Genomic DNA, 23,771 nt, shown 5'->3' on the forward strand with positions numbered 1-23,771 from the left:
ATAATTTAAGAGGAACCATAAGGAATAGACATTTAATATCTTAATAGCACGTTATTGTTTCCCCAATGCGCGGCAGTAAAAATCATTTGATGAGCAATCGCTGCATTAAAAGTTGCCAAATTTATCGCAAACAAATGATTCCCTCCGTTTGCCCGATATTCCAGCCATTCTTTATCATGCAAAATGAAAGAGTAACTGTAAGCGAATACAACTCTCATACAGTCCCTTACCATGAATGTGATGCATCGCACATACTGTGTTCGTTTGGATCAGATTTATTAAAGTCAGTACAGTCAGTACAGCTGTGTAGTGTAGCGACAAACCAGCTGCTCAACAATGGAAGTACAGTTCCAGTGTCTTGCACTGTAGCACCGACTTCATCAGCATGCGATACCCAGTAGAGGGCATCGGTTTACTGTCGAACAAAGACAGACAGTTAGTGGTAAGAAAGAAATGCAGTCATGTAAAACACAAAACAACAGAAAATCAAAAAAACAACATTCAAGCACACACAGTTATTCCATGAAGTTACAGAGCATCAGTCATGTTTTTATGTGAAAGAATAACAAACTGTATTTTATTATTACAAGTGATGAGAGGCTTCATTTGTGTGCTGTTGGCTCTTTGTGGTTATGCACTTTTACACCCTACAGTGACCGAGTAAAGAAGCACAGCTGCACGATGTCTTTATGACATATTGACTGATGCCATTTATGATTCTGGCATTTTCAGAGTTTAACAGAGTGAGTGTTCTCATCTGTATTCCTGATTAGGAGTGGCGGAGCATCTCCTGCGTTAGATGCCGATATAAAAGTACAGAACAGCGGAGGTATCTATCAGAGCTGGGCTCCCTTTCACTGTCGCTATAGGAGGACGATTTTACAATAAGTCGGACAAGAGGGGGCACAAAGAATGGGAGGTGGAATGTAAGCGTGATGCGGAACATCGCTGTACATGTATATGCCTGAGGACTGCGCTGAAACTTGACATAACCCTGTGGAAAAATGGCTGGTATTAGCTGCCCCTCCTTGAAGTATTTATAGCAGATGTAAGGCAGATGCCTTCACTCGGCCTCCTGGAAAGAGAGAACATATGAGAGAGTCAATACTTTGAAACATTTGGAACCGATAAAATAGTCATGGCCTCATTTTGGCTGAGGAAATTGCAAAAAAAGAAGAAGAAAGAAACGGAGAGATTTCGCCGTTCGCCAGGTGTGAATGATATGAATGCAGTAATATGGCAGGGATGAGTCATGAGAGAGTACCGGTGGATCAGACGATCACACACGTCCTCTTGCACTCCTCCTCTGTGTCGTAGCGGTTCCTGTTGCCGTTGCAGCCTCCGTACCAGAACTGGGCGCAGGCGTTGGCCTGCTTGTCGTAGTACCAGCGGATGTTATAGTCCCGACACGTGCCCTGGTCCAGGATCAGGCCGCAGCGGGGGTCCAAGGGTACAGTCTCTGAGGGGGAACAGCAGCCTATGAGCCTATGAAATCATCCGCACCGCATCAAAAATAATTGGCCTTCCCTGCTCCTCACCTGCGTGACCTCATTACTGAGCCTGTCAATCACAAAGCACTTATCACTACCCAGCAGTCACTCCTGCCACATGTTCTCCAAACGTGTTCTCTTTGTGAAAGGCGATGAATCCGACACTCACCTCTGACGTCACAAGCAAACATGGAGGCGGCCGAAGCGGTGGCGGCAAACAGCGCTAACAACGGCAACAGTGCTGACGGAGCTACACGTGTCTACCTGCCGTGGTTTGGGGCAGAACTGAAAAATGTCCGCTTTGAATTTTCAGCGAAGTACTTTATTACTCCTAAATTGGCTTCCTGGAGCTCTCATAAGTGTAGTGATTTGAAGTTTGATAAATGTGGTTGTGGTGTTTCTCTGAAACATAGCAGCTGGTTTACACTTAACCACAGGTATTCACATTCAATACAACTCTCTTTCAAATCAAATGGAAGTACTGTTTTGAAACGCTCGGAGGAATGATGCATTTAAAACCCGACGCTATGATGAATGCAAACAATGTGGCTTGTTTGATTTTAATGGAACCGCGAGGTATGGTTGATTTCATCTCTGTCGCCCGAGGACTCGTTTACTGGAAGCATCTTCACTTGTTTTCTTTAGCGTGTTTCTTGTGGACGACTTCTCCGTTTTGCGACGCACGTAATAGTGTCGTGTCTCTGCACGCACTGGCTAATGAAGCATGCATTATCTAAAGGTACAAGAGCAGAATAGACTGTACCTTTGGGGAGAGCTGGCCTCAGTGCAGGCTCATGCTGCTCGGAGACGCCTGAGGATGATGTGGTAATTGTTGTAGAAGAAGAAGACGATGATGATGAGGAGGAGGAGCCTCGCGTACGAGAGGAGTCCTCTCTGACAGGAGTTCTGATGACTGAGGTGTTGCGGTGAAATGTGTCCCCGCGTGTCTCTGTGAACACGCTCCCTGCTCCTCCCTGACGGTGACAAAACCAGCAGTGTAAAACAGTTTTATGACGATCTTTTATTAATATACGTACACTCATATGTTCCGTACATGTCCAGTGCTGGATCCTTCGCTGCCATGCTGGGTGGTCTCTACCCGGCCTCCGCGGCCGCGAGTGCCGGCGCCAGAGTTGGTGCCGGACTGACGGCCGCTCAGTACTTGCTCCGTCGCGAGCCGGTACCCGTGGCCACCGACGGCATAGTTGCCATTCTTGTTGCCGTTGTAGCCGTTGGTCAGTCTGTCATATATCGGGGCTCCGTTCTCGTCCTCACAGAACTGGCTGACCAGCTTGGATTCCAGCGCTGAGAAAGGAAGACACGGAGAGGAGAGGTCAGCGCCAGGGGTACAGGGCTGTTGTTTCTAAGGATTGAAGTGGGTTTTCAATCCTGCCGTGCAATTATAAAACTCCACCGCTTTTCTTGGCAAGACGTTAGACTCTTAGTCATGTCAGAACGTTCCCAGCTAGTTGAGAACGCTCAGGGTTTAAGCCTGGGCGTATATGATAACTATTGACGTAGTTCAACACCAAAACACCAAAGATGCGTCTCTCTAACCTGGCAGGGTGTTGAAGTCATCAATGAGGAACATGTGCTCGCTGTCCGGGTCCGAGGCGATCAGATTGAGCTCTCTCATGAACTCGGCCTGCGTTGGGTCTGAGGTGTTGACGATCCCCAGAGCAAACATCTCAATGTTGGTGGCGTGTGCTTCTCGTACAGCTATGTCCAGCTTCACGGGCTCCCGCTTGTCCGTCTGCCCGTCGGTAATCACGATGGCCACTTTGCTGACCCCCACGCGCGAGCTGTAGAAGGCCTCCTGGGTGGCTTTACGGATGGCCGTGCCGGTGTAGGTGCCCTCTCCCATGTATGGGATGTTCCTGATGGCCTGCTTGATGTCCTGTTTGGTGACGTAGCGGGCCAGGTTGAACACCAGCTTCACCTCCAGGCTGTACAGCACCAGGCCGATGCGGGTGGCGTTGCGGCCCACCGTGACTCGGTCCACCAGCGCGTTGACAAAGTTCTTGATGATCTCAAAGTTCTCTGGGCCCACGCTCTCTGAGCTGTCAATGACGAACACCAGCTCCATGGGCCTCTCCTTACACTTGATCCCGCATCCTGGAATCACATCACATCGTATGAGATCACGGCTGAAATGTCACTTTGACGAGATCCAACGACTTACAGATGAGATGAGGCCGTGGCTCGGATTCACAAACGGAATCTTCTCTCGTCACAATCTGTGCTGCTAAGTCAACACTGAGGGGTGAAATAAATATTGCAAAGATCACAAGATACTTTACCGCAGATCTCTTTGATCATCCGTATGATGTCCTCTCTCTGAAATGAATACACCAACACAGTGTGAGTGTACAAATAAACACCAGCGGCAACCGAAAGTCAGCGGTGAGAAAGGTATCCGGATGCTTTACGTGTGTAAAAATAGCAATATTCTTTTCATGGAGCGCTTCTAATTCTAATTAAAAATGAAATCAATTTGGAGATGAATGGTTTTCACTGGAAATTGAAAAAGGTATGAAAAAGTAACGAGTAACTATAGCTGTCAAACAAGTGCCTCAAATTGTGACTTGAGTAAATGTAGTGTAACTGGAAGGAGTATATGAAAGAAGGGGACGACTCACAGTGAGGCCCGCTTCACCTTTGACACCAGGTCGGCCCTGAGATAAGAATACACAGTAGTTGTGATGTGAGTGATGAGGATCAGAGCATGATCCTCACGAAGCAGTACACAATGAATGGACATCATGAGGGTCACTCACAGGGTCCCCCGCGCTTCCAGAATCTCCCAATACTCCTTTGATTCCCTTCAGCCCCCTCTCCCCTGCTGAGCCGCGGTCCCCCTGTCACACGTGGCAAAATGTCAGCGATCGCAACGTATCACGGCATGTGCACACAAACCCACGTTCAGAAGTGCTGCACAGCATGACGACTCACTTTAGATCCAGCAAAGCCTTCTCCAGGAATCCCCCTGGGCCCTGTCACGCCCTGGGACCCCTGTTCACCCTGAAGCAAACACAGGAACGACCTACTTTGAGTGTGCGGGGCACTGATAGAGCTCTCACATAGAGCTTACAGACACATGGACTTCTATAGGAAGAACAACAGTTATTTGCCGACCTTTGGTCCTTGGACTCCTTGTCCTGGTGGCCCTGTTGGCCCTGGAGAGCCGGACCGCCCAGGGTTACCCTGCAGTACAGGGAACACAGTGAGCATCACATTGGGGTGCAAGCATGAGGCACCATTGGCCCTCTCTTACACACTGTTGCTTCTATATGCTTCTTCAATACAGCATGCTGATCGCTAAGTCAATGATGGTCCTGCGCCGACTTGTCCAGCCCGCCATCTATGATGTGTGGAACGCGAACTCCAGAGAATAACATAAATACACAGCCAAAAAATGTATATTATATATTATATATTCGCATTTCTGGACGGTACCAAACACTACTATATCAGTGTTTGTCAGGCACACATTACTATTGCAAAAAAAAGTACTTTTTTCAATCTTCAAACATGTTTTTGTAACAGAAAGCACCTTGTGACTTTATTTCTGCGACATAAATAAAACCTGAACTTGTCTTGAGCGAACATGTTACAGGCCAGACCAGCCAAGTATCTCACATGTGGAACCAATGATTCCGCTTTCCTGAACAGACATTAACATTTATATGAAACAGCCTGTCATATATCTCGCAAAAAGCATTTCAAGGTGAGGATTATCCCCGTCTCATGAACCTGAGTCATTCATTTAAGGGCTGGAGTCTGCCAACAGGACGGCTTTAGTTGAGTCCTCAATTAAATCCTGCCTTGCGTGACTGTGACAGTGCCCGGACCTGCAGAGACACTGGTCTGAAGCCTGCAGGGACTCTGGATGGGGTATTCGGGGACATGTGGGTGTTGCTTCTCATCAGACACATACGTCTGTGGAGATTCACATTCTGCACCAATGTGTCAGAGCGCTGTGGGGATCGTGAAGAATACCCCGAAACAAATGAAGTGTCGGCCTTTAGGATACAAGGCCCCTGTGGTCGGCATGTTCGCACAGAAGACGAAGCACTCTTTTTCTTCTGCTTTACTTTTGGAACTCTTTGACTACAGCTGAGCCGTAATCCTTCAGAGGAGACGACTCAATCACATCCACTTGGTTGCATGTCAAAGTGAAATCACGGCGGGCTTTCTGCCCAAGTAAACACGTCGCAATGTGGTCCTTGACTTCGTGTTTGCAGAAACAGTCAAATCTGAGAAGCTATGAAGTACCAGAGGTCCTTGGAGGCCTTCGCCCGGAGGTCCCGGTAAACCAGGCAACCCTCGGAAACCAACATCCCCCTGCAAAGGACAAAACAGTGGAGACATATGAACAGCAATTTACAACCCATGAAACAAATGACTCCCGTGCCGAGCAGAATCCTGCTTCCTTTAATTAGTTTCCTCAAACGAATGACCTCATGTTTTCACTGGGGAAATACTTTCACTGTCTTCAGTGTGGACTCACACATAGCTCTGGAATGGATTTACAAAACTCAGTGTTGGACGTTTGCTTTTGGCCCAGTTTTCACAGCAGAGGTTCATTTTGCAGAAGTCATAACGACATCTGTGTCATATCACGTCACGCTGTAACGCTCTTCTCATTTGCCACCGACATGCACTTACTTGACAAACGTTTTTTTGGGATCTGACGGGTCCAAGTTCTCACCTTTGGTCCGGGGATGCCCAGTCCTTCCTGGCCGGGTTCTCCTGAAAGTCCAGGCAGACCAGGAGGGCCCTAAACAACACAGCACACGAAGGTAGAATACACTCTCAGAGATGGTGAAATGATTGAAGGAATCATTCAACGCTAACACGCTAACACCAACATCCAAAATCAAATAAGTATGAGTCATTGCTCGTTTGATAATCTAAACAAAGGACATGTTTTCTGAAATGAGCAGAGGTGAAACTTGTCAGAAATATTCTGTTTTATCCAATCCGGTTGTCATTGCAACAATAGTTTCTGCAAACCTACCTCTGGGCTTTGTTTCTTCAGTATAAAGGGTTAAGTGAGCTTTAAAGTTGCTGGTACGCAGATTGTGTTACATTGCGACAGAGCCGTGCTAGCTGTTTCCCCCTGTTTCCAGTTTGTATGCTAAGCTAAGCTAACTGTCTCCCCTGGCTGGAGCTTCGCATGACAGACATGAGAGCTGTATCAATCTTCTCATCTATCTCTTGGCAAAAGAAAAAACATGCAATTAAACCTATCCCCAAAATGATGAACTGTTCCTTTAAATATCTTCCACAGTCACCACATATTCTAGCCCAGATGCAATTCCTTTGCTCTGTGTTGGCCCCTGATTCCCCTGCTGTGTCTCCTTGCCATGTTCTTAATTAAGGTAGAGGTTTACGAGGGTCGGGTACTGTAACTTCTGGTGATAAATGTGGATATATGGCTGGAACGGATGGGTGGAATAAGACAGATGGTTAGACGACAGAATGTAATGTGTGGATGGATGGTATGAATGAACAGATTTATGAGTGGACAAATGGGCACGTCAGTCTGTAAATCAGCTGCTCACCAAGGGGCCGGGATAGCCGTCTCCTTTGGGACCGAATGGACCTGCTGGGCCTGAATCTCCACGGTCCCCCTACGGCAGACACATATTCCATTCAGGCAAAGGACAGAAAGTGATTTACAGACAGATGTTCAAAGCAAAGGAAACATGTGCTTTCTGCTGCTCCCCATGCTTCTGTATTGTGCAGTACATCACATGTTGAACAGCACGGCTGGATGAATGCCGTTTTCCCCCCGCCATCGTCTCCGTTCTTAAGGATGCTGGGATATAATCTTCTTGGATTCTTGGCAGAATCATTACATTCACATAATTGACTTTCCAAACAGACTGTTCAGCTACGATGGCAGACTTTAGGTGTGTGTTGCCAGGCAGACATCCAAGACGCGAGCAACAAACTGTTGTGTTTTAGAATAGAGGTTGAGAACGAGTGTTACCTTTGGACCAGGAAGTCCGTAGCCCGTCTCGCCAAGCGGACCAGGAAGACCACTTGGGCCAAGATCCCCCTAGAACACACGTTAGCACGAATCAACTCTCGATGCTAGATGAAGGAAAGTATTGTACAAGTTATACAAAACCTGTGAGGAGATTATAAAACAGGATGCATTCTATGAACGCGCAAAAAAGACGAGCAGCAATGTTACCGCGAAGACAGTGAAGAAAAAAGAAGATTGCTGGCAAGCAAACTCAAATGTGAACAATGCCCAATTTCAAATAAGAAAAGGAAACATGTGAACTAGAAACAGTCGCTAGGTTCAAGAGATTCATCCGCATTATTGTCAACTATTTGAAGAAACAATTGTCCTCTTGAAGTGAGGAGGATGGAGATCATGGACAATCACAATCGTTATCTGGGAGCAGTTACCTTGGGCCCGGAGACGAAGCGGCCCGGTGGACCGGGTAAACCCCCCCTTCCTTGTGTCCCTGGTTCTCCCTGAAGAAGATTAATGCGAGACAAGTGTTTGAAATCATTAACTCGCATCTTTTCTCCCCATTAATGCCCTTCTAGCAGGGCATGGAGTTTCAAACGCGAATAATATCGACTTATTTAACAGCTCATCAAGCGCAACAGTTTCTCACCTTTGGTCCGGAAGGTCCGGCAATGCCAGGTGGACCCGTCAGGCCCCTTATTCCTCTTTGGCCTTGGTCGCCCTTAGAGATCACATTGGGAATACATTTACTAATCCGATAGCAGCTGTGACGTTCCTCATTATAGAAAGGTCAGCAAAGTCCAAGACATGCAAAACAGTAAGCAGGAAGTGTCACTTTTCTTTTACCTTTTCACCCTGGGTGCCGATTCCAGGTGCCCCCTCTGCCCCCCTGAAACCTACAAGTCCTGGCTCACCCTAAAGACACAAACTTTTTTTGATTACTTTCACTGGTTTCATATGGGAGGAAACAGACACATGCAGATACAGGAGGAGGGGATTTAAGCTACCTTCTGTCCAGGGCCTCCGTCCTCCCCCGGCAGACCCGGCAAACCGGACAGCCCCGTTGACCCAGGCTCACCCTGAGGACAGATTCGTGGATGTGTGTCTGGTAAATCGAAGCACTGTAAAAGCATAACTGTTTGCTGCTGATGCGAGTTGTTACTTACCTTAGCTCCAGCGTCTCCGGCCCCTCTCTCTCCTGGGGCGCCAACCTCGCCCGGCAAACCTTGGTCCCCCTGTGTGAGACCAGACAGCATGACAACGGCGACTTAATCTCCATCTTATTGTACACTTTGACAGAATATTACTCCTAGTTTAAAAAAATACGAAAACATGGTGATGGTGATGTATGTACCTTGGATCCAGGAAAGCCCTCTCCTTGTTGGCCTCTGCCACCTGGTGGCCCCCTTGGTCCTTCGACGCCCTACAAGGATTAATGGAGACATTCATGAAAAGAGACATCGATTAAAAATGAAAGGAAAATATTACTAGCGTCTTGCTTTAGAAACATAAGGTTAAGCCCCGTTTCCCACCCCAATCCTTTCTGTACAGTCCCTTAAAATGATTCATGGGATGAAAGAGTAACGTGCACTTGCCTTCTCGCCCTGTATTCCTGCTCCTGGGAGGCCGAGGGGCCCTGGAAGACCTGGTGGGCCAAAATCCCCCTGCAGGTTCAGATATGAAGGGACGTTAATGATGATAACAGCGTGTTAAGTGTCGATACCATACTCGGATGCCAACTAGGACATTTGATGATTTATTGCATGTGGAAAGCACCCAAATGTTCAGGAGGTCGTTGCCAAGATCCTGTGCGTTTCCTCTTGGCTCAGTAATGGATGCATGTAGCTAAAACGCTTTTCACGCGTATAAATCCTCCGTCGTTTCATCTGTCACATGCACCGGTTTGTCATTACGACACAAAAACATTGCAATTATCCGTGATGGACTTCAACACCAGGCTACAGTAAAACTGTCAGCACTATCTCTGCCAGGAACTCGCAGGAAAACAAATTTTTTCTGGGTTTTCATTCATTACCAAATGTTCCGGCGACACGACGCGAATCGTTTTACACATTTTTAAATCATGTCGCGCTCCATCATAGCCTCAAGGATTGATGGCTGTGAAGATCTGTGCCCACATCCTGATTGAGAGAGAGAGAGAGAGAGAGAGAGAGAGAGAGAGAGAGAGAGAGAGAGAGAGAGAGAGAGAGAGAGAGAGAGAGAGAGAGAGAGAGAGAGAGAACCTTTCTGTATTTGTGTGCCAGTGCAGAGCTGTAGCTTTCCCACAGCCCAAACACTGTGAAGCTGCACTCCTCCTACACTGGGCTCTAACCTTGATTCATCACCTGCAGACTGTGACCTCCTCTATAACACCAGAGACGCTTCGTGTCCGTGTGAAGGCGTCTTATTTACGGCCGCTTTGCACTCTACCTTGCCTCCTTTGATTCCGGCGCCCGGCTGTCCTCTGAGCCCCCGCGGCCCGTCCAAGCCTCGCTCGCCCTGTGGAGACGGACAGAAGTTACTGCAACTTGCCTTTTGAAACATCAGTTAATATAAAGACAATGTAAAAGCACATGAAGGACAACGGGAAGGCCAGAAAATGCATAATCTGATATCCACTGGGTAAAAACATTCCTTTTTAATTATTGCTTATGTTTACATATCAATCTTGGACTGAAGTCGATGGACAGCACTGTTTACAGAGACAGTACCCAGACGGTGACATTTCATCCTCGGATAGTTTTGGCACCATCTGTGAGTAAACTGTTACCGCAGAGACCAACACAATGCTCTTCAAAGTCACTGTGAGTTATTACAAGGCTCACATTTGACTTTAAAGACGCCTCAACCCCAACATGCTGTTCCTGTTGGTTACCACCATCTGACATTTACCATTTCAACTGATTTAAAGCGTCTACACACTTTGTCATCAGAGGGCTGTTTCAACATTCCTCGGCTGAAGGGGGGAGGCTTCTCTGTCCCGCAAATATCATTGAATGTGAATATGTGAGATGTATGTTCCTCCCAATTGCAAGAAGGGATATCTGCGGATACGTGGTACTGCAGGACACGCTTACTACATGACACGTCCTCAAAGCAGTTTCAGCGCCGAAACTACTTGTTTGGGTTTCGGAAAAGATCGAGGTTTGGGTTGAAATAAGTAATTAAATCCCAAATGGGCGTGTCTTGTAATACAGTCTCTGTGGTGTTATGAAGTGGGCGAATAAGTTAGTAAAGTGAGCGTGTCTTGTAGTACAGTGGGTGTGTCTTGTAGTGTAGTGGGTGTGTCTTATAGTGTAGTGGGTGTGTCTTGAAGTGTAGTGGGTGTGTCTTGTAGTGCAGTGGGTGTGTCTTGTAGTTAAGTAGGCGTGTCTCTGAGTACAGTGGGTGTGTCTTGTAGTTAAGTGTTAAACCAAAATTGTACACGTGGATTTTCAAGTTACGTACACAAGTTAACTTTTGTAACGTACTTATGAAACAAACACTTATTTTAACTAAATTCATGATGTCTCCTGAAACCTAAAAAAGTAGTTTTCGTTAACCACGTTAACCACATGTTTAAAACTGAGACCGTTTCACAACATCCGGGTTCTTGTCAAGTCAAACATTCAGGGACAGCTTTATCCACAGGCCAGAAGTCTTTGAACTCTTAAGCCTATCATCACTGTCATTGTACCGAAACCAAAAACCGAGCTTTTCATTTGTAAGAGGAAGTAAGTTTTATTGCTTTTTTCATATGTTCTTCTACACAGAGGTAGAACGAGGTGCTCAGTCGTTAGAGTCTCGGTTACAGACCATTTCACGAGGAAAACAAGTATTTTACATCTCTTAAGATGTGTCTGGAGAGGCTCTGTATGTTTGAAAATCAGAAAAAGCCGGAATAGAAATACAGTTAGGGATTACAACAGTAATCCAAGTTGACAGCGAGTACAATGAAGTGTGCAGCATAATGTCTGGATGAGTTTTACTCCTCAGAGAATAGAACCCAGGTCATCCAAGGACTTCAGATACAGTAACAGGCACATAAGTACATTGATTAGCATAGTAATGTGCATTTGCATGTCAAAAAAGCATAGATTTATTATCATAACTCTGCAATCTCATTTTTGCACATTTTTGCACATGGCGCTAACGATGTGGAAAGAAAGGGTTAATACTGCTGCAGAGCTCCTGTGAATCCGGAGCTTGTCAAGACACGCCATGTGAGGAACGCTCCTTCAGAACACGGACGCCACCTGCGAGTCGGCGGTCAGATCTCCTGCCGAGGAATAAACGAGCACGCCCGAGGCCAACCGAAGGGTACGACATACACCGCCTCCTGTTCAGGAGTGGAAACTAGTCGGAGAGTCGACAAATGATGAATTAGATAAAAGGTGTGGGGGGGGGGGGGGATTGGAAATAATTATTATTTTCACCTGATTTATAGTGACTGAGCCTTCTGATGTAAAGGCACACTAGTGTTGTACAATACTGAAGACAGAAAGTGATTACATTTGTGTTGACCTAAAAACACTCCATGAACTTAATCTCCTTTGATGAAGGCCGCCTGTCTGCAGTCATCATAACAACAAAGGGGTTTGGTCTGGTGGTGACCGGAGAGCGGTTTGCTCATTTTGTAGAGCTGACGCCACATCGGGGCAGATGTTAAAAAAGATCTGTGCTTAGTGTTTAATGGACTCGGATATTAAAAAGCATGAAAGGGTGATTTTACACACCTGGAGGGAGATTAACACAGACAAGTTTGTGCACAGACATCTACGGCACGTTAAGTCACAGTTTAGCGATGGAATATTTTAGATTGAGGCCCTGTCGATGCAGATGCGTATATGTCCCCCTCTGTTTTAAGAAAAGAATCCGTCCTCACATCAATGAAGAAAAGAAAATGGAATAAGCCGTGACAAGGAATGTATCAAACGTTTGGATCGCTAAGCGTGTGCACCTGTATGTGTGTGGGCGAAAGAGACGTGTGTTTGTGAGTGTCTGTGCATCCTGAGGAGAGACAGACACGTGAACAGACTCATTCTTTCCTCTCTCAATGAGTCACTCGCTCCGTCACGTCACATGGTCTCCTGGCTATTTTCCTGCACCGCGGCTGCAGCTGCCGCTCTGCACCGGCATGTTTTCAGTGGAGCGGATCGCACCGTGAGGTAATTGAGAGCGTCGCTGTGTGTGACCTCATGGAACTTCTGTGTTGTGTTATCATCTCTTGTAATCACTCACATTATCAATGCCCTGTCGTTACACTGGAGCAATCTGGAGGCCAGACGGGGCCTTTGAGCAGGTCAGGTCAGGGTAGGTGGATGAATTGAAAGTGAATGCATGAAATGGGGTCAAAAGGTTCAAACCTTTCAACTGGTTCGAGTGCAGATGTGCCAAGAAAAGCTGTGAGCCCCAAGAGCCTGATAAAAGACACAAACTCACCTTTGGTCCAGGGAGACCTTCTCCTATCTGTCCTCTCTCTCCTTGGACTCCCTGTGGCCCTTGAGGCCCCTGAGTAAAACAAAACGATGTCAATGACCACTGACCACCAAGCAGACCACTGAAAATTCACCTCTTTAACAACTGACTCTTTGCTGAATGAACGGTGACTGTTCAATCAATGTCAGAGGCGGATTGTGAGACAACAGGGCATGCAGGCCCCCCACCTCTCCTACTAAAGAGCAAGACACGTTATAGTTGTGCAGCCTTTTTTTCTTACTTTTTTGTGTGTATTTGTTGTCATCCTGAGTTTCTTTGTAGTCATTTTGTGTCATTGTGGTCGTTCTATCCCTTTTCAGAGTTGTTTTGAGTCTCTTTGTGTCTTTTTGTCGTTGTTTTGTATTTCTTTGTGGTCATTTTGAGTCTCTACCAGTTTGGAAAGTGTCTCTTTGAGTGACACTTTGTAAGTGAAGGCAACGAGGCAGGGATCATTTCATCGCTCAACACTACACCTGGCATTCTATGGAGTGGGGAATTTTGACAGGGTAGTTGCGCAAAAAAATGTGAGAGTGAGGAGAAGGGCTGAAACTGGATTGCAGGAAATCTGTGCAGGCAACAATATATCTGAGTGCAAGCAGACAGTTTAAGCAGAAGCAGAGCAAATCCAAGCACGAGCCGGGGCTATTTCAGCGCGAGGACAAGGTTTCGAGGGAAAATCTGAATTTGAAATCAATGGGTCATGCCACGCTCTTGGATGAAGATAGGATAAAAGCTCCATAGTTCAGTAATCCATCAATGGCCAAAGCCAAGGATCATATTATTGTCCATATCATTTAATAACTAAATTAGTTTTTGGGATGATTAGATTAGAATAATCTCTGTTCAGGACGAAATCAAAGAACCGCTGTTTCAGAAATGACAATGAATTTTGACGATAGCTCTCCCATGTTATTATCTTAAACTGCATTTGTGCCGTGCTAGAATGGAAAGCTTGACAGGTATACAGCAGCATCAGTAACCGGGTGCTGGGGCTGAGCGGAGGGTCCCTTAATGTATGAGGTGTGTGTGCTTCTTACTCACCGGTGGTCCATGCTCCCCAAGTCCCCGGGGACCAGGAGGCCCTGTTTGACCCTGGTAACCGACATCACCCTGTGGAGCGTAAGGGGGTGTGGTGAGTGCACAAACAGGGTGAGACACAGGTACAGTATTATGGACGCCTGACTTGAATTTTCCAAAACAATTTGCAGTCAGACTTTACCTTGGGCCCCGGAAGGCCGATCCCTGTTTCCCCTTGGATTCCAGGTGGCCCAGAAAGTCCCCTCTCCCCCTATAAAAAAGCCAGGCAGTGACAGACATGTGCAAGTGCACAAACACATCCATAAACACACCGCTGACTTATGGGTTCAAAGCCTCACTTTGACATGATGGGATATCAGTAGAGCTGTCCAGGTTTGCCGATGACCAGAACCAGCAAACCAGTCGAGGTTCTCCCACTCCCTGCTTTATCTTTTCCTAATATTTAGCTCTTTTAAAAGGGGGTTAAGACATGTACTATGGGGCCCCTTCATTCCTCCAGTCAGGACTCTGTTCTTAAAGAATGTAATTATTCACTCAGAGGCCGTAAATCACGGAAATAGTGTGCAGCATGAAGGCATGCGAGAGGCGTGAAGAGGGTGTGGAAATGTTAGCAGGCGCATACCGGCACTTGTTTCCATTTTCCTTGCCCTTTCAAGCAAGTTGGGGCAATATTTGAAGCCAGACATTAGTCTGCCGTTCATGATATAGAATGACAGCCAGATAATTAGCGTGAACATTCTTCCAAAAAATAATTAAGGAGGGAACACTTGGTGGGGATTGAGGGCTCACGTCAGAATTGGCAGCTACAAAACACGAGAAAGGGGCTTAAAAAGTAGGAACGGACAAATAGGCTGACAGGGTAATAACAGATGAGGTCACTAAAGAGGGGTTCCACTGGTGATGGATCATAACTCACAAACAAGTGTTCAAATGTATGTCATCCGATCACTTTGTAGGGCTACTTGACATTTGTGATGTTAGTTAAACCTGTGATAAATGGATTTAATCTGAACGCATTTTAAATGTCAACTTCCAGAATGCAGCCGTACTCTGAGACAACCCTCAGGAACAGAGACAACCCTCAGGAACAGATCCATCAGGAACAGAGACAACCCTCAGGAACAGAGGAAACCCTCAGGAACAGAGGAAACCCTCAGGAACAGAGACAACCCTCAGGAACAGATCCATCAGGAACAGAGGAAACCCCCAGGAACAGAGGAAACCCTCAGGAACAGAGACAACCCTCAGGAACAGAGACAACCCTCAGGAACAGATCCATCAGGAACAGAGGAAACCCTCAGGAACAGAGACAACCCTCAGGAACAGAGACAACCCTCAGGAACAGAGACAACCCTCAGGAACAGAGACAACCCTCAGGAACAGAGACAACCCTCAGGAACAGAGACAACCCTCAGGAACAGAGACAACCTCAGGAACAGAGACAACCCTCAGGAACAGAGACAACCCTCAGGAACAGAGGAAACCCTCAGGAACAGAGGAAACCCTCAGGAACAGAGGAAACCCTCAGGAACAGAGACAACCCTCAGGAACAGAGACAACCCTCAGGAACAGAGACAACCTCAGGAACAGAGACAACCCTCAGGAACAGAGACAACCCTCAGGAACAGAGGAAACCCTCAGGAACAGAGGAAACCCTCAGGAACAGAGGAAACCCTCAGGAACAGAGACAACCCTCAGGAACAGAGGAAACCCCCAGGAACAGATCCATCAGGAACAGAGACAACCCTCAGGAACAGAGACAACCCTCAGGAACAGAGACAACCCTCAGGAACAGAGGAAACCCTCAGGAACAGAGACAACCCTCAGGAACAGAGACAACCTCAGGAACAGAGACAACCCTCAGGAACAGAGGAAACCCTCAGGAACAGAGACAACCCTCAGGAACAGAGACAACCTCAGGAACAGAGACAACCCTCAGGAACAGAGACAACCCTCAGGAACAGAGACAACCCTCAGGAACAGAGACAACCCTCAGGAACAGAGACAACCCTCAGGAACAGAGACAACCCTCAGGAACAGAGACAACCCTCAGGAACAGAGGAAACCCTCAGGAACAGAGGAAACCCTCAGGAACAGAGGAAACCCTCAGGAACAGAGGAAACCCTCAGGAACAGAGGAAACCCTCAGGAACAGATCCATCAGGAACAGAGACAACCCTCAGGAACAGAGACAACCCTCAGGAACAGAGGAAACCCTCAGGAACAGAGACAACCCTCAGGAACAGATCCATCAGGAACAGAGACAACCCTCAGGAACAGAGACAACCCTCAGGAACAGAGACAACCCTCAGGAACAGAGACAACCCTCAGGAACAGAGGAAACCCTCAGGAACAGAGACAACCCTCAGGAACAGAGGAAACCCTCAGGAACAGAGACAACCCTCAGGAACAGAGGAAACCCTCAGGAACAGAGACAACCCTCAGGAACAGATCCATCAGGAACAGAGACAACCCTCAGGAACAGAGACAACCCTCAGGAACAGAGACAACCCTCAGGAACAGAGGAAACCCTCAGGAACAGATCCATCAGGAACAGAGACAACCCTCAGGAACAGAGACAACCCTCAGGAACAGAGGAAACCCTCAGGAACAGAGACAACCCTCAGGAACAGATCCATCAGGAACAGAGGAAACCCTCAGGAACAGATCCATCAGGAACAGAGGAAACCCTTGATTACGTCACATGTGTTTTCTCACTTTATATTCTTCCACATGCTGCAACACATTTCACTTTTCACCTCTGCCAGTCCACAGGTAACAAGGTTGTTCAATATCTTTGTGCCGATGAATCCGCTGACATGGACTACCCTGTCATACAACTATGAAAGAGACTTAATTCAAACCAGACTGGAAAAAAACATAAAACCCTGTATCCTTCAGATATGCATCTGGCTTTGCAAAAGGGGAAAGGCCAGTCTTCGGCACAAAGGGAATTCACTCAAGTGTAAAGGAAGGACCAGTCGGAGGGGAGGACGTTTGATTTACTTCTTTCTGAGTTTCCTTTTGTACTTGAACACTTCACAGATTTCACAGGTTTGGTTCAAGCGCGGCAAAGCGTGATTTCAAAGGCATCAAGACTGAGGAATACTTACTTTTTTACCCATTGCACCTTCAGGTCCGTTATCACCAGGTGGACCAAGCGTACCCTGAATTGTGGATGAATGTGTGAGGGTTACACATGGGTGTTATAAAGTAGCAGTTAATTTAGATTATCAAGGATGTTTCCAAAATCACTGTAGATTCAGAGTGCTGAATCTGTATCATGGTAAAATGCATATGTGACATGCTAGAATGGTGGCAGATGTAGCAGCAATGCCTGATGGGACATGGGGCTCAGCAAAGGGTCCATTGGATTCTATGGTAGAAAAAAGAACGGGCGATTTCACCTGAAGTCCACGATTTCCTCTTGGGCCAATGGTACCTTCAGGACCCTAGAACATAGGAGTTGCTTAAAATTCATGATCAATGGTGATCCTAAGCAACACTTCATCTTAAAGAGGTCTTCAGTTCTTAAAACATGAAAGGGCAACATACTCTGTCTCCCTTAAGTCCAGGTGTGCCACACTCCCCTCTCTCTCCCTGTAAGAGAAGGAAAAAGCAGTTAAGTGAAGTCCTTAGCGTAGCATTTTGCTTCCATTTTGCATAAATTCAAGTTTATAACACAGAGTTTCATTTAGGAGAAATTTATATTGGAATAATGGGTTTTAATATCCCAGCTGCTGGTGTGCCACATCTGATGACACGAGATTTACGTAATTAAATTCCTTTGAAAGAAAAGTAAGTCGAGATGCTTGCGGACAGGCTTGACATTGAACACAGATGAAAAGAGGAGAAAAAACGCCGCGATAATTCCAAAGTCTTCTCTTTGCATGTTACCTTTCAAGGCCCTTTATCAGGTCTGGAAAACATAATTCTCCAGAGTATCTCACCCTTGAAGGTTTTCCACGAGCGTGAGAACCTGATACTTTGACTATGGGGGCATATACATAGACTTCAGCAGAATCCATACTATACCTGCTCTCCTTTGTATCCCGACTTTCCCTGTGTGTACAAAACGTTCTTGTTAAGTCACAAAGAGACAGGCAACAACAAAAACACTGGCACATAGAACGCAGAACAAGACTCGTCTCTTTTCCTTTTAGAGCAATGATTAATGTGAGAGATTAAAAGAAGAATCTTAACAGCCTGATCTAAGGCCCTCAGCTCACCTCTGATCCTTCCCGACCGGGAAGTCCACTGAGCCCACCCTCACCCTAAAGGAAAGAGGGATTTTAGTTGGTTTGTCCCAGCAATATCTTGAACTGGCAATATGTTTGTGTATTGCAATTTTAACAACAAACAACTGATGGTTAAATTAGTAGGTAGTAGCACCTTGTAGCCTTTTGAGCCGGGGTTTCCATCTTCTCCAGGACGACCCTTCTTGCCCTGAAGAGAAAGTCATTAAAAAAACGTTAGGCGGAACACATGTGTGATAAATCAGGAGAGCTTCAAAGTGATGGGGGTGCAGCATGGACTGCTTTAAAGGAAAAGCGTGACAACGTCATCTATATAGGTTCCAGGACAATCAGCGAGATGAGATCATCCGAATGAAGTCTGTTGAATAAAAACAATACATAAAAAAGGCTGATTTTGAAGGTTAACTGGTGATCTTATTTGGGATTGATCACAAGAATGTAGATGAGAAGATATGACTGCAGCCTCTTAGCTTAGCATAACAACTGGAAGCAGGGGGAAACAGGAAGCCTAACTTGTCAATTAGCCTTTGATGTGCTAGTTGGCTGATTTGATCCCCTCCGTGATCACCACAATGTTTCCCGTCTTTATGCTAAGCTAAGCAAACTGCCAGCTGGCTCTAGCTTCGTATATACCATCAATCTTCTCTTGGCAAGAAAGCAAGTGCATTTCCCAAAATGTCAAAACTATTCCTCCAAGTTTGGCAATAATTTTGTTATCCGCCAGCAGAACGACAGATGACGGCCATCTTCCTTCTGATCTCATAGGCCTCATGGAAGCAACATGTTTGAAGTGCAGCATGAATAAAGGCCATTGTATCTGGCAGCGGATGAGTCAGTGGGGACTTCAAGTTGTCTGTGTGTGAGAGGACTTTCCCTGAACAACTGTCTGGCTCTTCTCTCCGTTTTCATGCAGTTTGTGCTGTGGACTGTGCGTGCGTCCGTATGCCTCTGTCTGCGCAGACTGCTTCCGCCAGTGCGCGCCTGCTAGCAGTGATGTGAAACAGCTTTTGTTCGGAGCGTTAGGTTTAACGGGGTAATTGCTCTGTTCTCATCCTGTGAGAATACATCAAAGCGAAACCGCTACGTCTAATTGCGATTGATTGTCTGTGTAATAAAAGGAGAGCTCACATCTCGACATGGCTTCGGCAGGCGAAGAAAGTCCAGCATGTAACATCCTACCCATGTGTCCCCAGCCAATCCCGAGTGGCATCGTTCTCTCGACAGACAGACATGATCCTACTGATTTCCCATGTAAATATCTGTTTAGGCCTGTTCTTAACATACTGTTAGAGGAATGTACGGTATTTTCTTTACTGCTTTGCTCTCACGTCACTGCTGCAGGGAAACAGAGATTCTCAAAGCCACATGATTTACTAAACACCCCCCAAAACCCAGCAATTATGTCGGCTGTTAGCATCAAGGGGGCTTTTGTCAGCTGTGTTGTCCTTTACGACTTTACAAAACGAGACTTTACGAGCGAGAGAGAACACATGTGGTTTTCAAAAGCAGAGTCTTAATCTTATTGTATGTAGCAGAGGACGGCCAATATGGACTCCCAAAGAGTTAAATAATTAATCATTCTGTGCACTGATGCTAACTGGCTCAATGTGGGCGCAGCGGTTGAGATTGCCAATTTAAGAGGCAGGGGGGCCTGTGATTGGCTGAAAGATTTGAAATAAAATATCTGTAATGGAATTTAAATGAGTTATTTAACTCTTTAATAATGAGCACTTTGGGGCTCCATAGGCCAATGCTGGGTCGGATGGGTACTTACAGGAGAGCCGCTGGCTCCCCTCTCACCCTTGTCACACGCACACTTGCTCTGGGCCAGAGGACACTACGAACACAGGGAAACAAGAGTCACACGGGCCGTTTTGGGGACACAAATCAGGAAATGTGCGGAAAGACCGAATTCTGTAGACTTACCCCTTCATCTGCCAGCGCCGTCTGTGGAGCAAGAAACAAGAATGTCAAGATGTTGTCTGCGTATGGTTCATTTATATCCAACCAGTCAAAACCTGAGGCAAGCTGTTAATTCTGCTCTCTGAGTTACATCGTAGGAAAAGTGTGGAGCCAGAAACACCTGCTACTCAAACACCCAATTAAACTTGTTCTCAGCTGGCCTGGGTTTGTCAGATGACCTCCTCCACCTGATTCTGCGAGTGGACTCTGTGTGTTTCCTCTTGTAACAGACGGCCTCGTTTTTCACCCCACGGGTCGCTTTTTCTCTTCAAAGCTAACCGCATCCTCTGCACAAGGGGAAAACTAAACTAAACCCGAACCACGTGCGTTGATCAGTGAAATTGCCTCCGTAGTAGGGAGAAGACTACACCGACGGTCGTAGAGGACGGGGCGACGCAGTCTGATGCTGAGGCTGCAGATTAAAGCCAGTGTCTCAGCTGAGACGGAGGCACATGCTTATGACATACAGATGCTGCCTTTGTAGGCCATTAGGATGAAAGTCTGGTTGTGGCCCGGCTGCTGCTGCCGGGCTCTTGCATGCCGGCAGTATTGGAGGCTGTCAGGTCCAGGTCCATATGTTACAGCCAGCAGCCCAGTTGTGTTTGCAGGATGTTGCCTTGCAGCACATGTTCTAATTATCTTGGAAATTTACGTTTTTTAAAAGTACCCCAAATCACTTGGTATAAACAACTGGAAATAAAGACACATTGGCGTGACTTAATACGTGGCTGTCGAAGAGGAATTTCACAGTGACGACTTAGGTGATGGCAGCAGACCTGTTACTATGGCAGCAGGTAGCAGGTGTACACCAGGGATGCATCAAGACGAGAAAAAAAAGGAGTGGGTGGTGTCAAGGACGTAAGAGACGCTAACGTTTCATGAATTTGGCAAAAGTCACTCTGCATAATGGATGTTTGAAGTTATCAAACATGCATGCAATTCACACATTCTTGGAAGTGTTTTTTGTAAATGAGAAAGATCTTCAGCCTTTCGGGAAAAAAACTGAAATGTAATTTTTTTATATAATCTAGCAAGACCGTAATGCTTTTGTTGAATTTAAATGTAACATTTGATTTGTAAAAGCTATTTATTTTTATCCAAAATGACCTAATCATGCATAAAATCAAAAAGTAAACTTTGATTACCAAAGCAAAATTAATATTACTCACAATCTCTTTGATGAATTTATCCACAACGCCTCTGTCCTGCAGGTTGTGAAGGTAGCGTGACGCTGGGGAGCTAGCAATTAGCCGCAGCGTCGCTATATTGCCGGCCATGTTGGCTTCAGGTGTGATGCCCACGGTGAAGAAGCGGACGCCCTGGTTCTTGGCGTCAGCCACGGCTGAAAAGATATCTGGGTTCCTGGGGTGCGAGATGCCGTCGAAGAGCAGAACGGCCACCTTGATGCTGTTGGGGTCCGACTCCTCCAGGTAAATACGGGTGAGGTTGGTGATGGCGAAGGTGGTGTAGGTGCCGTGACCGATGTACACGATGGGAGCGATTCGGGCCTTGAAGTCATCGATGCCCTTCCACTGCTTGAAGGTCTGCTCGATGATGACATGGCTGCTGTACTGGAGGAGAGCTGCCCGGGAGCCGAGGCCCCGGCCCGTCTGCAGCCGGAGGTTCTGCAGCCGGTCCATCACGTCCGTGGCGAATTGCTTCTCCTGGGCATGGTTGTCCTTGGCGCTCTCTGAGCTGTCGATCAGAAAGGCTAACTCCAAATTGCATTCTTGGCTTATGACAGCTGAAATGGAAGAGATGTATTGAAGAAGGTAAGAATCAAAGCTGTAGTTTGTCATTTTGAATCGAGCATCAGCTTGGAAACAGTTTACTTGAGTGGCGTGAAACTCCAACGATAAACCAGGCAGTTTTGAGGGCCGGGCAGTTAAAGCGGGGGTTGCTGGACTGGGCAAAAATGTACATTAATGTTGAGCCCTGCAATTTTGGTATTTCACGATTAGATGACAGCAGTTAATGCTTCAAAACAAACCACCCAGTTAACTGCACATGATGTCTAGACCTTCTCAATCAAGATACAACATGAATGACTTTCATATCGACAGAGCAAAAGATGCATTCCGCTCTGGCTGAACAAGATGTAGTTGGTCACACGCCAAGAAGACTTTCACATGCAGCCAAATATTAAGCTCTGAGACATCCCAGCCCAATGGGTTTTATGAGCGAGAGAGAAATCTTTATCTGTGGAGCCTTCAGGAGGGCTACACGAGATTTACTGACTGTTTTGCTTCCACAGGCTGATGCCTTTTTTTCAGGACAAGTGTGATAAGTTCATGAATGTGGCGTAGCGAGGATATAAACTCAACTTGCTGCACCGACCTTCGGCGACAGGAGGAGGTCACGGATCTGATGTGGGCTGGAGATAAATCACATTCATCTTCAAGGAAACGTGTCACAGGGAGAATGCGCCCCGGGGGAAACAGCATTCTGAGCGAATAAAACATTTGGGTACCGGAGCACTGAGCGGTCACACAGGAGACGGATGGCTCTGAGGAGCCCGGGAGATATGATCATCCTCCAGCGATGTCCTAGTTGAGTATCATGTTCTGTTTTTTTCGTACACCTGTGGCAGCAGCTTTTTTTCCTTGCAAAAGGCTAAAGATGTGGCACCTGCACAAATTCCACTTTAAGAGTAAGAGCATCAGTGGAAAAGATGTAAAAAAATAAATAAAGACTTACATCTGCCATTTTGAGGTATGATGTTGGATGGATTTAGTTTGCTCTTCTTCTTGGTGGTCACCACCTCTTCCTCATCGTCTTCTTCGTAGTCCTGTGCCCAAAGACCTTGCAGTCCCCACAGTAGCAGGACCCAGTGCAGCGAGGGGACCATGACTTCCCTGAGAGACAAAGAGAAGACAGAGATGGATAGAAAAAAGTCCCAGACACATTTTAATACCGTCCCCCAAAAGAAAAAAACCTGCACACACTCAGAGAAGAAGCTTTAACAGGCATGTTTGACACTCAAGTATGCAAAACTCACAATGTTGCTGACTTAGGACTCCAAAGTGTTCAGCTATATATATATATATATATATATATATGAAGCTCTCCTGGCAGTGAGGAAATTCAGAGAAGTGCAAATAGGGAAGAGGAGAGATTCTTCATCCAGTTAGTTTGGTTCCATGTCCTGAGCATCAAGCTGGGTGTCCTCTGTCCAGGGTTGGATGTTAGTTGAGTCTGTAGCTCAGTGGGCACCCAATGGTGACACCAGCAGCAGCAGCAGCAGCAGAGCTTTGCCAAAAGTTCAGTGTTCTGGCTCTCATGAGACTCAGATTCAAGCCATTGGAAGCTCGCAGCAAATTAAGGGAAGTCCAGCCCTCTTTCTGGTGAAACTCACCCACTCCCATTTAGGGGCGAGTGTGGGAGGGGTGCCTGGGAGGCAGCTACAGACACTCCAGAAAGCCCCCCCCCCTGTATTTTAGCATTTACAACGGTTACATAGTCTCACTTTCAAGGTTGCATAGCTTTTAATTGACCTGTTGTATTGTGCAGTGGAGTCACAGCTTTTATCTACTGATACATGTCTCAGAAAGGTAGAGCCACTGTAGCATTTACTGCT

At 46.5% G+C, this 23,771-nt stretch overlaps 1 protein-coding gene across 1 annotated transcript; it reads right to left on the bottom strand.

The window, feature by feature from the left end:
* Window positions 1-259: 259 nt before the first annotated feature.
* Window positions 260-23,433, bottom strand: LOC306796967 (uncharacterized protein). The gene is made up of 36 exons (XM_079296068.1): window positions 23,193-23,433; window positions 22,892-23,049; window positions 21,364-21,938; window positions 20,159-20,179; window positions 20,007-20,069; window positions 18,369-18,422; window positions 18,206-18,250; window positions 18,012-18,038; window positions 17,532-17,576; window positions 17,384-17,428; window positions 17,090-17,143; window positions 14,159-14,227; window positions 13,981-14,049; window positions 12,904-12,972; window positions 9,913-9,981; window positions 9,078-9,146; window positions 8,837-8,905; window positions 8,649-8,717; window positions 8,490-8,561; window positions 8,329-8,397; window positions 8,132-8,203; window positions 7,917-7,985; window positions 7,489-7,557; window positions 7,058-7,126; window positions 6,202-6,270; window positions 5,766-5,834; window positions 4,626-4,694; window positions 4,443-4,511; window positions 4,268-4,348; window positions 4,130-4,165; window positions 3,791-3,827; window positions 3,048-3,605; window positions 2,545-2,795; window positions 2,254-2,464; window positions 1,265-1,459; window positions 260-1,075 (listed from the first exon to the last, which is right to left on the bottom strand). Exons 2-35 carry the CDS (start codon window positions 23,040-23,042, stop codon window positions 1,272-1,274), a joined length of 3,621 nt encoding a protein of 1,206 aa, XP_079152194.1. The 5' UTR covers window positions 23,043-23,049; window positions 23,193-23,433; the 3' UTR covers window positions 260-1,075; window positions 1,265-1,271.
* Window positions 23,434-23,771: the final 338 nt, after the last annotated feature.

Source organism: Melanostigma gelatinosum (genome assembly GCF_949748355.1).
Source record: "Melanostigma gelatinosum genome assembly, chromosome: 24".
NCBI classification, from domain to species: Eukaryota; Metazoa; Chordata; class Actinopteri; order Perciformes; family Zoarcidae; genus Melanostigma; species Melanostigma gelatinosum.